General features: G+C 41.8%; 1 protein-coding gene across 5 annotated transcripts in view; it reads left to right on the top strand.

The window, feature by feature from the left end:
• The window catches only part of tbc1d1 (TBC1 (tre-2/USP6, BUB2, cdc16) domain family, member 1), a 263,634-nt gene that overhangs the window by 148,204 nt on the left and 100,412 nt on the right, over positions 1 to 15,018 (top strand). For 4 of the 5 annotated variants that reach the window (XM_041184498.1, XM_041184517.1, XM_041184525.1 and 1 more), the window contains 2 exons: positions 2,952 to 3,056; positions 8,867 to 9,006. In XM_041184498.1, the coding sequence (XP_041040432.1) occupies positions 2,952 to 3,056; positions 8,867 to 9,006 (245 nt within the window). The remainder of the gene's footprint in view (positions 1 to 2,951; positions 3,057 to 8,866; positions 9,007 to 15,018) is intronic. The other variant, XM_041184507.1, reaches the window with a different exon arrangement.

Consider the following 15,018-nt stretch of genomic DNA (forward strand, 5'->3'; position numbering starts at 1 on the left):
TTGCTAAATCTGCACGGGTGACAAGGTACCTTGTCTGTCCCCAGTACATTTTAGCCAATTGTGGGCTTGCTTTAATTTTCCTATGCAGGTTTACTGTTGGTGAAGTACCAGCATGTACTTGGAGAACTTAGGTCCCTGTCCTCTCTTGCACTCGAGATTAAACCTAGGTCAAGCTGGTTGGATACAATGCTCTCTGTTACCTGTAAATGTCCTTTTCCAAATTTCAAAGACATTTGGACAGTCTCAATTTTGTAACAGGCTCAGTCTGTAAGCAAACAGCCAGAATGGAAAACTAGACACAGTTAGGATCAAACTGATACAAATGATTAGTTCAGTCAGGCTATAAGATTGGCTAGTCCTGGAAATGAAAAGATTCACCATGGTTCAATATGTATTCTTTTGAGGTTGGAGTTTAAATACGGCATTTAGACAAAGCAGAGGAAGCTTTGCTATAATTGACCTGGTATTGCTTGATGCTAATACAGTGTGCTCTGAAGTGATAGTTTCTCCCTGAAGCACAAAAGATACTGTTTATAAAAAAACATGATAGGAAACTCTGCCCAGATTCAGTATTTTCTCCAGCTGACCAATACTCCATGTTGTCTCATCATAACATTGCTGAGACTGGGAGCTTGGTGGAATGGGGATTAAGTCTGTGCCTGCCTGCTTTTGCATCATCTGTGGAAATCTTGTATATTGAAATAATGAGATTGAAACATATGACTGCAAAAATACACAATTAACCACACTTGCTCATCAGTGGTCCATAAGCAGGATGGATGAAACTTGATTCAATTCTTAACTAACTTAAGTTTCTAATGGAAAAACATGATCTACGTGTTCAAACCAGTTGAGAGATGTTTTCTAATTTCAAGTTTCTGAGGGGTCTGATTACAAAATATCAGTTCCACTGGATTCTGTAATAATTGAGTGTTCAGGAGCAATCAAATGAAATATTATTGCCAGTTATGGAGAAATAAGCAGGGGCTACAGCTGACACTGTCAAGGCATCATTATTTAAATATCTGCAGATAAAAGTGTTAGTACCCTTTGGAATTTTTGCAGTTGTTTGAAGAGTTGTTGAACAATAAAGGCACATTACATATCTGATGATGAGGTTTATTCTTCCTACCCCTCAACCACTTATGTACAGCATCAATTTCAAAGAATTTACTTTTAGTTGACTAATGAATGCACTGCTCGTTTTGGAAGATTAGATCTTAAAAGCAGTCAATCTGCTTTGTGGAGAAATATTCTCCATCCTCTCCATTTTTCGATCTAGTGATAGGTAATTCATTTTGTAAGGTTTAGTTTATGGAAACTTTTTAATCTCTTCTATTTAACTACCCGCAAGTAGTTTCTTGGTTTGTTCCAACTTGTCCTTTATCAGGATTTGCAGCACTAATGTGGAAGAAAGTCACTGCTGTGCTTTTTTGATTCTGTCTTTCTCTATTTGCATGTTACTGATTGTCAATGATCTTTACTTGCATGAATCTGAACTCCAGTGTGTGTTTCAAAACATCCCTTGCAAAAAGAAAATAGCTTCATATTGTACTAGGCTTTGCGAAGTAGCAAGCTTTCTAAATTCCTGGATTAAGTCCTGTGTTTAAATTGTTTTTTTGATTATGTCACAAAAATGAAACTAACACTAACACTTTAGAAGTTTTGCAAAGTGTTTACAAGCTCAAAGTGTCTGGTTTTCAATTAGAAGCTGGATCCCAAAAATTCACGGGGTTGGAACGGTGGTGGTGACTGCATCCCACTATAATGAATGATTTCAAGTGGGCGCATCCCTCAAGAATAGGAGGAAGCCCTTAATTATAACATCAATGATGAGGCTCACAGCAATATGAGTGTATCTGGGCACTCGCCATTTGCATGAGACCAGGAAGTCCAGAAGCAGTAGGTGGACCAGAGGTTACTAGATTCCCTCTTTTGGTCTTTCGTTTTTGGTAATAAGCTGAGGGTGGCCCTGGGTCACTCATTGTAAAAGGGGAAATGTTGAGGTTTTTCTTATAATATGGCATTCACTTCCAGGCCTCAATTTCTTGCTGAACCCCAGTTGTATTTTATCACTACCTGTGGCCAACGAGGCATACCTGGTCTCAAGAGGTGCATCTAGACTGACCCCAGGACTTGAAAACACCCAGCACAGCGAGTCCACGATGGCGATGTGGGCAGAGGCTCGAACAGATCATTTCGGCATCTGATGAGATGGCCTCTGATGCTTGGTAATGAAGCACAAACCAGATAATCCATGATTATTGCATACTGTGCCGCATTTTTATTTGATTCCATTTTGTTATTCTTGGTCATCTGTCCAAATCTGCATTTCTCTCCCCACAACCCACCCCCATAAAATAAATTACATTTGCCAGGCTTCTGCCTGGCATCTAGTTCCTACACCAGTCAAACTGATGACTTGCAAGTATGCAATAGCCTTTAATACTTGTAATTTATTCCATGTGAGGAATGCTTGGCTTCTGTTCGGCAACTTCCTGTTGATATCACCACTCAGTGCTAAATGCAGTTCAGAATCAGGTGCCCAAAAATTTAACAACATTTAGCCACCAAGTGAGGACAGCTATTTGGCTACAGATGGGAAATTTGTGGGGGTAGAGAACTTCATTGGGATCCTGGGAAGCCTGGGCTTTGGCTTTTGCTATCCAAACTGAGAAAAACTCTCTTTTGCTTTTGGTTATCAGAATTTCAATAACTCACTTGTTCCATGCAGAATTGATTCTATTCTGAGATTTTTGAGTAAGTGAAAATTGATAACCAGTTAATGTTGAGCTTCAATTATACCTTATATCGCCAAAAAAGTTTTCATATATTTTGCTAAGGGATGTCTCTGTAAGTCTTCTGATGCTGAATCCTTTTGTAAACTGCAAGAGCTGATCTCCAGTAAACTGTTTTCTAGTAAACCTTTTTGTTTTCAAAACTGCTGTCAGTGCTTCTCAGCTTAGCGGCCTACGAGCAAGGCTTCCATCTTCAACCTCTACTCCAAACTTTCTAAAATTTCTGGTTCCTGTAGCTCACAGCCACAGCACCAAAAGGTAGGAATCATGTATTGATAGCTTTCTTCACTTTTGCAGAGTCATTTTTAACCTAATAAACTGCAATTTATATTATATATTGTATATTTAATTATTTTAATGTGTCAATTTGTTGAGGATTCTAATTAAGAATTTTTTAATGAATTCTTGGGATGTGGGCATTGCCGATGAGACTGGCAGTCATTGAGAAGGTGGTGGTGAGCTCCACCACATTCTGAACCGCTGCAGTTTTATACAACAGAGTGCAGTTAGTGAGGGATTGGTCACTAAGAAGCCAGAGGGCAGGGTCAGCAGGTTTGTTTCCCTCAAGGATACTTGTGAACCGGTTGGGATTGTAGGGCAAGCTAACAGATTTAATGATCGTTGTTACTGATATCAACTTTTTATTTCCATTACTTTTTATTAAACTATGGATGAAGGTGAATTTGTATTTTCTGGATTATTAGTCCAGTTTTTTGCATTACTAGTCCTGTAATTTAATTACTACTCTATTGTCCCCATTGCTGGCCTGTGTCTTTCCCCAAACTCTGATAAACATTAGATTGTTCAAATTCCCCAGAGTGAATCATTTAAAAGCAGTGGTATTACGTGGTGTTGTGTTTCTGACTCCCCATTTCTAAAACGATTGCAGTGAAAGGTAAAATGCTCTTATTTCATCCTTTCTTTACCAAGGGGCACAGAGTCGAAGGTAAATGAACAATTTGGATTTAATGTCTTCAGCATAGAAATTGATGGCTATATGGACAGACTCCCTAAACTGGATTTTCAATCAGGGGTTCCCAGATCATTTCTGGGTCCTGGCCCTGTGCTGTATCTGTGTCACTAACACAAAACTCTTTTTACATGTAAAGCCCCTAATTGGGCCTGAGACAGGAACTGGCTCTGAGGGAAAATTTTGGAGGCAGGCAGCAACCATGACTTGGGCTTGCTGTTGCCTTGCAGAACAGAGCAGGCAGACGAGTGAGTAGAGGACCAGCAGCTTCACTGTCCAAACAAGTGCCCAAACTGTCAGTTGTACTCTGGAGCAGCTCACCTCAAGCGATGGCAACTTTGTTCCTCCTCTTGAGTACCTGAGTTAGGATTTTCCTTTTTTTTAAATCAAAATTTTAAATCAGCAGCAACAATAAGTAGTGGCTCCTGACAGTTGTGTACTAATGTGCCGTAGAACATTTGCCCTTCCCCTTCTGAGCTTTGAAAATTTCTTTCTGTCCCTCTCCAGACTGTAAACAAGCTCTCCAAGGAGCTTAACAGGCTGATAAATGGAGGCAGAGGGCCGTCAGCTCCCTGCTCTCACTTTGAGAATTGCTGCGCATGCTGGAGGCATCAGAAAACTGACAGGCCATCCGGGAGCACTATTTTCAAAGGATGTCCCTACACACCCCCCACCCCCAACCGCACGGATGATTGAAAATCCAGACCCCTTTTGAAACATTACTTCCTGTTGGGTGAGTAGGACTTTGCAGTTGAAACCTGAGTTTTAGTTGACTGTATGACTACTTCACTGGAAGGATTCATCATGACTGAATTAAAAGAAAAATCTAAAAGCATCCAATGCACAAATGGGCCAAGCATTGATAAATTTGAAGCCTGACTCCATTGCGAATTATCAACATTGGAATGAAATTAATGTGAGGTCCATTGTAAAGCAACAAATTACTTCATCATTGGAAGGCTCTGTTTTATAGCTTCAAGAACAGCATGTAAGTTCAACACTTGGATAAACAAAAGGAGTACCAACAAACTTTATGTGAAGGGCAGTACTGACAATCATAAATGGATGGCAGCTGGAAAGCAAATCCATAATGGGATGATAGGATGTAAACTGCAAGAGATCATGTGGATGCGACAGCCAATGAACCAGGCAAGCCAGAACTTAACAGGCTTTCCAGAGTGTGCAAAAATCAAGTAAACATCAGTGAGCATTAAAATCAGAAAGCAAATACTAGAGACAATTAAGGGGAGTGAAAAGTGCAAACCAGTGAAAGGTAACTAAAAGGGCAGAATCTGACAAAAGTAAAATTGAAATGCGAACTATGAAGTGTGTTTGCTGCAGAATGTTCAGAAACCAGAAAGCCAGCCACATATAAAGGAAGACGAGATGATAAAACTGCCGGTTGATCCATAAACTTGAAAAAAGGGTCATGGCAAAAGCGAGCAAAGTCCAGGGACTCTGAGATCAACAAAAGTGACTGAAGTTTTAAGGTCAATGGAACATTATTAGATCAAGTGATCAATTGCAGGGCAGTGGCAACAAAATAATCAAGTTTAAAATGGCCTGGAATCCAGATGTATCAAAAGCGAGGAACCAAGTTTATAATTTTAGAAGAGCCAAATTCAAAGGATGAATCTAAACAAATGATTGGAGGAGTGTAGTGTTCATCAGCATTTCAGTACAAGAAAAATGGAGCACCTCATAAAGTGATGTTGGACAAGCAGGACAATGCATTCTTAAGATCAGACTAAATATATTTGACTATGGATTAACAAAAATGAAATAGATGGCAAAACTGGCATACATAAATCATGCGGGGGAAAACGGGAAGTTCACTTAGGCAGTCCTTCATGTTCAAAGATAACTTGCTTCCACTCTGGTTTGATGGGCTTTGAAATGGCTGATTATTCCAAACCGTACTCTGTAGATTCTGCCACATGTGGGGTAGGCGGTGCTTGGAGGTTCAAGTGGATGAATTGCTGGGAGGTTTTTGCGCTCTCTCTGACGCTCCGACTTTGTTTCTGCATGTTTCCAACAAAGTCTTTCAATGTGTTCTGTGCTTTCCCGAATAAACCACCTCCAATTTGGTCAATCACAAGCCAGGGATTCCCTTGAGTTGGCGGGAATGTTTGACATCTTCAGGGGGGCTTTGAGGACATCCCTAATGTATCTCAGGTGTCCTCCTGGGATTCCTGCCACAACCAAGTTCCGAGTAGAGCAGTTGGGAATCTGGTTTCAGGCATATGAATGACATGTCCTGCCCAGCAGAGTTGGTTTTGAGTTTAGTGCCTCGATGCTGGACGTTTTGGCTTGGGAGAGGATGTTGCTGTTCGACTGCCTGCTTGCCGCTGGATTTGGAGGATCTTGTGAAAGCACTACTGGTGGTACTTCTCCAGTGCTTTGAGGTGTCTGTTGCAGATCGTCCAAATGTCTGAAGCATAAAAGAGCACCGGGATCACTGCTGCCTGGCAAACGTGACTTTAGTCTCAGGTTTGAGATCATGGTCCTCAAATTCTCCTCTCCTCAATTAGCTGTTAGCTGAGCTGGCACATTGGAGGCGATGATGAATTTTGTTATCTATGTCTGCCTTTGTCAAGAGGAGGCTCCTAAGACATGCAAAATGACCCATGTTTTCCAGGATCTTACCGTTTATCTTAATCGACAGGGTGGGGTCTTGACGAATGTAACATCATACAGAACGCAGAGTACAAATCCGCCCGGACAATTTGAGAATCTGAATTCAGTTTTTTTTAAAAATCTGACAGTAAAAGCTGTTGTCAGTAGAAGTGACCATGAGCCTATCAGATTGCTGTTAAAAACAGAACTAGTCAACGCGTGGCACCAGGTCATAATGCTTATTTGGAGAGCCGTTGCAGACATGATAGGCCAAAAGGCCTCCTCCTGTGCCATTAAAATTCTGTGGTTCTGTAATACCCTTTAGGAACTCTGCTGCCCTTACCTGAGCTGGCTCACATCAGTTTTTAGTCCCATATCAATGTGGTTAACCTTTAATTGCCTGCTTCAGTGCCCTAGGAAGCCACTGAGTTGTGGAAACTAGAGTTGGGTAATAAATTCCAGCCTTGGCAGCAACACCCATGTCCAAAGCGTAATTTTTTTTTTCTTCAAATCGTTAAAGAAAAATTAATCCTCTCCACAGTACTGGTCCCAACCTCATTTGCTAGAAGAGATTGCTTTGGATTCAGGAGCACTACAAGCTTAAAAATGGTTTACACTACAAATACAACCTAATTTTGTACCATATAACTTCACTGTCAATATTTTTATGTTAGCTACTGAAATTTTATTTGAAACTATTACTCAACTTTGTAACTAACAATAAGTGTTAGAACTACACCAGGCAGCTGTGGTTATCATCTCCTTTTTCCTTGTGGCTGACTTTGTTTAGTATTTCTCTCCTCTCTCTCTCTCACAGATTTTCTAGGATGGTTATATACAGTAAAGTATTATCTATTCCTACCCTCATTTGCTTCCTAGAACTATGTGAGGCAAATTCAGCATTTGTTCATTGACAGAGGTGTTGATGGAGATAAAATCAGACTCTGGGCTACTTTTTTTATAAAACTGTATTTACAGTGAAGTAATTCAGGAGGCAAAAACAAGGATCCATTTGTGTACGGATGTAGTAAAGCCTGTCAATCACACAGCTGTCAGAGGGGTAACTCTGCAAGTTGCTAATATTCCTTTGCTTTCTTCAATATCTGGAAGCAGTAAAGGATCAACAGGAATCGCATCTTAGTCACATGTTGTGGTATGATTTAGGTTTTGGTTTTGCTCTGTGCTTGATTCCTGGGTGTGTTGAGGTTTATAGCATTAATGCAGTCAACTTTAGCATAAAACTTGGCTGGTCGCAGTGAACGGGGCCTTCACTATTGGAAATTCGAAGATCACTTCAATGTACAGGATTAAAATTACCTTTAATTGGTTCATTTTAATTTTATGCTATTGTCATTCCAGGCACTTCATTAAAAAATGTGCCCTTTTTCACTCTTTTTCAGATGTGACGAAATAGGGTTTGGATGATTTTTTTATCGCCAACCCCCCAGTGCCTGTTGGCCTCCCAATTCACACACTCCACTTTTAGGGAAATATTTGCAGCTATTGGAGAATGTAGATAATAGGAATGAAGAAAGTTAAGGTCCGCTGTATAAACATGGAAATAAACTAAGATTGTCATCTTTTGCGAAGATCAAAACTGGCCAGGGATGGGAATGAGGGTAAAGGAAAAATCGGTTTAGTGCTGATGCTTTCTTGCCAACAAGGAACTACTGAACACACATTAATCATCATGATTAAGAGTTTCCATGCCATATGACACAGAAGTAAATGGAAGAAAATGTTGCGTTTATTTTGAAAAACTTAGTCCTGTGGGTTTTCAAATCATTGCATAATGGAAGTGCATCTTTATAGATAAAATTTCAATTGTATCACTTAAGTACTTATACAGCTCTGGTTCTATTCCTGGGAGGAATTTCAGGTTGTCTTAATTGCTCCTACATTTTCTGAATATTGGACAGTTGAAGAATCACCTTTTTTCCTCTGATCTTGAATGTTGTTGTTTGCTTGATTTAGCAGTTCTGTTAGGAGTGTTTAGTGAGCCTAATCGTTAAGATACCAATGTGTATGCATTGTATTGATTCTAATGCAGCCTGGACTAATGCCTATATTACTGTTGTTACTTCAATTTCCTAACAGTGCTAAGCCAACGAACTCACAGGCACAGTTTCCCTAATGCTATCATGAACATGGCTTGTATTTATAAATGTTCCACAAAATGGTAACAGATGGATAAAGCACGGTTCAATCCTAGTCTTTGAATTTTTTAAAGTATGTTGAGACTATTGTAATATTTGGTATTAGAATGCATGTAGCTTTAAGTTTCATGTGCTCATCAGAAGGTTCAACACATTGAAATGAAAACAACCATTCAACCTGCACTTAAATCTGACATTTTTGTAGTCATTTATTGAGTTAATTTTTCTTGAAAGGAAAATTAACTGAACTTGGTCATGACAACTTTTAATATTACAGACTGGGATAATGGATTGCAGTTGACTTTCTTGGTATTTTCTTTCCCCAGTGACTATGAATCCAGGCCGAGCCCAGGCAGAGGGAGTAATGGGAATTTGGTCCGTAACCGTCGGCAGTCCTGGCGACAGCAGATCTTTCTTCGTGTGGCTTCACCACAGAAAGGTTGCGAATCCCCCTGCAGACATGATGGTAAGACATGAGGTCAATACATGTTAGTGTAGCAATGTTCTTTGTAACTTTAAGAGAGTTAAAGGTGGTTGGTGACATTTTTACAGAACAATGTATTGAGACAAGTTGCTTCCTAGACGAAGATCACATGCAATTGAAAAATGGTGCCTAAAAATCATTACTGTTCACAGTTTTGTTGTCCCCCTATCCAGTCCTCTTTCCTCTGCCACAAAATGGGTACAAGTCCCAAGGAAATAGCAGCTGTTCGGTAACTCATCCAAATGTGAACCGAGATGAGAGTCAACGGGTGACTTGATTATAGATGAGGCAGGTGCATCACAGAGGAACCTGGTCCAGATTTCAGCAAGCATCCACGCTCATGTTCCAGCAGACATCTAGGAATAGCAACTGAGCAGGAATGCTGATTGATCATTTTTCCTTCCCCACCCCCCAACAACTTCCACTCTCCCAACCCTGAACATTAAGGATACTGAAGCCAACATGACCTGAGGGCTTCAGATGTGGATTTTCCATCTCTTGTTTCATGAGCAGAGTAAAAGTAAGGAGTAGCTTAGAAGATTCTGCTCTCTGGGTATATAAGTCTTCATCTCAGTAAACTTAAAGTTCTATGGTTTGCCTTTCATCAGTGCTTTTGGCATCTGCCTTGTTGTGGCCATTAATGAAGTTGGTTCTAATTTTTCCCACTGTACTCAAAAGTGTGAACTTTTTTTTAAAAAAGCTTTAACTGTTGGAAGTCAGGCAATTAAATGCATGAACTGATTATTTGTGATAGGAGTGAGCACACCAGGCTCTTTCCCTTTTCCCATTGTTTTCTTTATACTTGCCCAGTCAACCCACCATCATCATGATATTTAACTCCCAGTTTCAAGCCCTGACAAAACTTTTATACCCCAACATATTAACTGTCTTTTCGTCTTTCAAATGCTGCAACCACAACTTGTACTTCTGTAGCACCTTTAATGTAGTGAAACACCCCAAGATCTTTCACAGGAACTTTGTCGAACAATATCTGACACTGGGTCACGTGAGACATTAGGGCCAATCATCAAACGCTTAGTCAAAAAGGTAGGTTTTAAAAAGCTTCTTAAATTTGGGGCCTAGGCAACTAAAAATTGGGGATGCACACGAGGCCAAAATTAAAGGAGTGCAGATATCTCAGAGAGTTGTGGGGCTGGAGGAGATTGCAGAGATAGGGAGGAGTGAGGCCATTGCGATGGCCCATGTGTTTTTGTGGGGATAATCTGTATCTTATGTGGGTGGTTGTCCCATGAAGAATTAGGATCTGATTTCTGGTTTAAAAAAAAAGCTGGGTTCCAGTGAATGATCAGGGGCTCAGGTTGCCTGGGAGATGAACAGCAGGAAAAAAAAGGGGCAACAAGTTAATTGTAGGGGTGAGTGGGTTCCTCGGGTTGGTTTTCGGTTCGGTTCATGCAATTTAGTTTGAGAGTTTAGAACAAGCTGGAGCGAAGGAAACATTTCTTCCAGCACAATTTGGTTGAAATTCTGGGTGCTGGCTAAAAAAGTTTTAAAATTCTTGGTTTTTTTATATAGTCATTCATGCAATGTGGGCTTCGCTGGCTGGGCTAGCACTTATTGCACATCCCTAGTTGCCGTTGACAAGGTGGTGGTGAGCAGTCTTCTTGAAGGTAACTGAAGGATTTTACTAACAAGTGGAATTTCTGGTATAGCTTAGCTGGAGAAAGAGGCAGGGAAAGAGAGAGGGACTTTTGGTTAAAAACCCCATTGCTAAAGAATATTAGAACCAGGAGAGCTTAAAACGTCAGAGATGCTCATGTTGAACAGGGAGTTTGCAACCTTAGGATGGTTGGAGGAGATTTGAAAAGACAACCTTGGTGGAAGTAAACTGAAGGCTTAAGAAATCTGAGCCCGTATATGAATCATTGACACCATACTCAGACCAAGCGATTAATCTTCCAAGCTTTGGTAATTATCTTACTTTGGGTTCTGATCTGTAAGTCTAATGGGCGTAGAAGGAAAGTGAAGTTGGCAATGGTGTAGTGCTATTGTGGTTGGACTAGTGATCCAGGGTAAGGCTCTGGGGACCAGGGTTCGAATCCTGCCATGGCAGATGGTAGGATTTGAATTCAATAAAATCTGGAATTAAAGTCTAATGTCGATTGCTGTAAAAACCCATCTAGTTCAGTAATGTTTTTTAGGGAAGGAAATCTGTTGTTCTTACCTGGTCTGGCCTTCATGTGACCCTAGACCCCAGCAATGTGATTGACTCTTAAATGCCCTCTGAAATGGCCTAACAAGCCACTTAGTTGTACCAAACCACTACAAAGTCACAAAAAAGGAATGAAACCGGATGGACCACCCGGCATCGAGCTAGGCACTGGAAACAATGACGGCAGTTGCAGCCCTGTCGACCCTGCAAAGTCCTTCTTACTGACATCTGGGGGCTTGTGCCAAAATTGGGAAAGCTGTCTCACAGACTAGTCAAGCAACAGCCTGACATAGTCATCCTCACAGAATCATACCTTACAGATAATGTTCCAGACACCACCACCACCATCCCTGGGTATGTCCTGTCCCACCGGCAGGACAGACCCAGCAGGGGTGGCAGCCCAGTGGTATACAGTCGGGAGGGAGTTACCCTGGGAGTCCTCGACGTCGACTCTAGACCCCACGAAGTCTCATGACATCAAGTCAAACATGCGCAAAGAAACTTACTGCTGTTTGTCACATACCACCCTTCTTCAACTGAAGAATCAGTGCTCCTCCATGTTGAACATCACTTGGAGAAAACACTGAAGGGAGAAGGGTGCAGAATGTGCTCTGGGTAGGGGACTTCAATATCCATCACCAAGAGTGACTTGGTAGCACCACTACTGGCTGAGTCCTAAATGACATAGCTGCTAGACTGAGTCTGCGGCAGGTGGTGAAGGGACCAACAAGAGGGAAAAACATACTTGACCTCATCCTCACCAACCTGCCTGCTGCAGATGTAACTGTCCATGACAGTATTGGTAGGAGTGACCACCGCGTAGTCATTGCGGAGATGAAGTCTCACCTTCACATTGAGGATACCCTCCATTGTGTTGTGTGGCACTACCACCATGCTAAATGGGATAGATTTCAAACAGATCCAGAAACTCAAGACTGGGCATCCATGAGGCGCTGTGGGCCAACAGCAGAAGCAGAATTGTACTTGAACACAACCTGTAACCTCATGGCCCGGCATATCCCCCACTCTACCATTACCATCAACCCTAGTTCAATGAAGAGTGTACAAGGGCATGCCAGGAGCAGCACCAGCTATACCTAAAAATGAGATGTCAACTGGTGAAGCTATGACACAGGACTACTTGCGTGTCAAACAGCATAAGCAGCAAGTGATAGACAGAGCTAAGTGATTCCACATCCAATGGATCAGATCTAAGCTCTGCAGCCCTGCCATATCCAGTCATGAATGGTGGCGGACAATTAAACAAGACTTAAATGCCCTCCTGAAATGGCCTAGCAAGCCACGCAGTTGTAGAAGGAGGAGCCTCCACAAATATCCCCATCCTCAATGATGGAGGTGCCCAACACATCAGTGCAAAAGATAAGGCTAAAGCATTTGCAACAATCTTCAGGAAGAAGTGCCGAGTGGATGATCCATCTCAGCCTCATCCGGAGATCCCCAGCATCACAGATGCCAGTCTTCAGCCAATTCAGTTCACTCCACATGATATCAAGAAACTGCTGAAAGGCACTGGATAGTGCAAAGACTATGGACTCTGACAATTGTCCGGCAATAGTACTGAAGACTTTTGCTCCTGAACTTGCCGTGCCCCTAGCCAAGCTGTTCTAGTACAGCTACAACACTGGCATCTACCCGGCTATGTGTAAAATTGCCCAGGTATGTCCTGTACGCAAAAAGAAAGACAAATCCAACCCGGCCAATTACTACCCCTTCAGTCTACTCTCGGTCATCAGTAAAGTGATGGAAGGAGTCATCAACAGTGCTATCAAGTGGCACTTGCTTAGCAATAACCTGCTCACTGATGCCCAGTTTCGGTTCTGCTAGGGCCATTCAGCTCCTGACCTCATTTACAGCCTTGGTTTAAACATGGACAAAAAAGCTGAACTCCTGAGGTGAGGAGTGAGCTGCACTTGACCGAGTGTGGCATCAAGGAGCCCTAGTAAAACTGGAGTCACCAATTATCCAAGTCAACTGGAGTTAAAACAGGAAAGGTGGCCAAACCATGGCTTACAGGGGAAATTAGAGGTGGTATTAGATCCAAGGAAGAGGCATACAAATTGGCCAGAAAAAACAACAAACCTGAGGATTGAGATCAGTTTAGAATTCAGCAAAGGAGGACCTAGGGATTGATTAAGAAGGGGAAAATAGAATACGAGAGTAAGCTTGCAGGGAACATAAAAACTGACTGTAAAAGTTTCTATTGGTATGTGAAGAGAAAAAAATTGATGAAGACAAATGTAGGTCCCTTACAATCAGAAACGGGAATTTATAATGGGGAGCAAAGAAATTGCTGACCAACTAAATACATACTTTTGTTCTGTCTTCACAAAGGAGGACACAAATAACATCCCAGTAATGTTGGGGAACACAGGGTTTCGTGAGAGGGAGGAACTGAAAGAAATCAGTATTTGGGTAATGGTGTTGGAGAAATTGATGGGATTGAAGGCCAATAAATCCCCAGGGCCTGATAATCTACATCCCAGAGTATTTAAGGAAGTGGCCCTAGAAATAGTGGTTGCATTGGTGGTCATCTTCCGAGACTCTATAGACTCTGGAACAGTTCTTACAGATTGGAGGGTAGCTAATGTAGCCCCACTATTTAAAAAGAGAGGTAGAGAGGAACAGGGAATTATAGACCAATCAGCCTGACATCAGTAGTGGGGAAAATTCTAGAGTCCATTATAAAAGATTTAATAGCTGAGCACTTAGAAAACAGTGGGAGAATCAGACAGAGTCAGCATGGATTTACGAAAGGGAAATCATGCTTGACAAATCTGGAATTTTTCGAGGATGTAACTAGTAGAGTTGATGAGGGGGAGCCAGTGGACGTGGCTTATTTGGACTTTCAGAAGGCTTTCGACCAAGTCCCACATAAGAGATTAGTGTGTAAAATTAAAGCGCATGGGATTGGTGGTAGTATATTGAGAAAACTGCTTTGCAGACAGGAAACAAAGAATAGGAATAAATGGGTCTTTTTCTGAATGGCAGGCAGTGATTAGTGGGGTACCAGAGGGATCGGTGCTGCGACCCAAGCTATTCACAATATATATTAACGATTTAGATGAGGGAACTAAATGTAATATCTCCACATTTGCAGATGACACAAAGCTGGGTGGGAGGGTGAGCTGTGAGGAGGATGCAGAGATGCTTCAGTATGATTTGGACAAGCTGAGTGATTGGGCAAATTCATGGCAGATACAGTATAATGTGGATAAATGTGAGGTTATCCGTTTTGGTAGCAAAAACAGGAAGGCAGATTATTATCTGAATGGCTACAAGTTGAGAGAGGGGAATGTGCAACGAGACCTGGGTGTCCTCGTACACCAGTTGCTGAAGGTAAGCATGCTGGTGCAGCAGGCGGTAAAGAAGGCAAATGGTATGTTGGCCTTCATATTGAGAGGATTCGAGTACAGGAGGAGGGATGTCTTGCAATTATACAGGGCCTTGGTGAGACCATACCAATATTGTGTGCAGTTTTGGTCTTCTGATCTGAGGAAGGATGTTCTTGCCATAGATGAAGTGCAGCGAAGGTTTACCAGACTGATCCCTGGGATGGTGGGACTGACATATGAGGAGAGATTGAGTCGCTTAGGATTATATTCGCTGGAGTTCAGAAGAATGACGGGTGGGGGGGGGTGGGGATGTCATAGAAACCTATAAAATTCTAACAGGACTAGACAGGGAAGATGCAGGAAGGATGTTCCCGATGGTGGGGAGTCCAGAACCAGGGGTCACAGCCTGAGAATATGGGGTAGGCCATTTAGGACTGAGATGAGGAGAAATTTCTTCACCCAGAGTGGTGA

Source organism: Carcharodon carcharias, chromosome 1 (genome assembly GCF_017639515.1).
Source record: "Carcharodon carcharias isolate sCarCar2 chromosome 1, sCarCar2.pri, whole genome shotgun sequence".
NCBI classification, from domain to species: Eukaryota; Metazoa; Chordata; class Chondrichthyes; order Lamniformes; family Lamnidae; genus Carcharodon; species Carcharodon carcharias.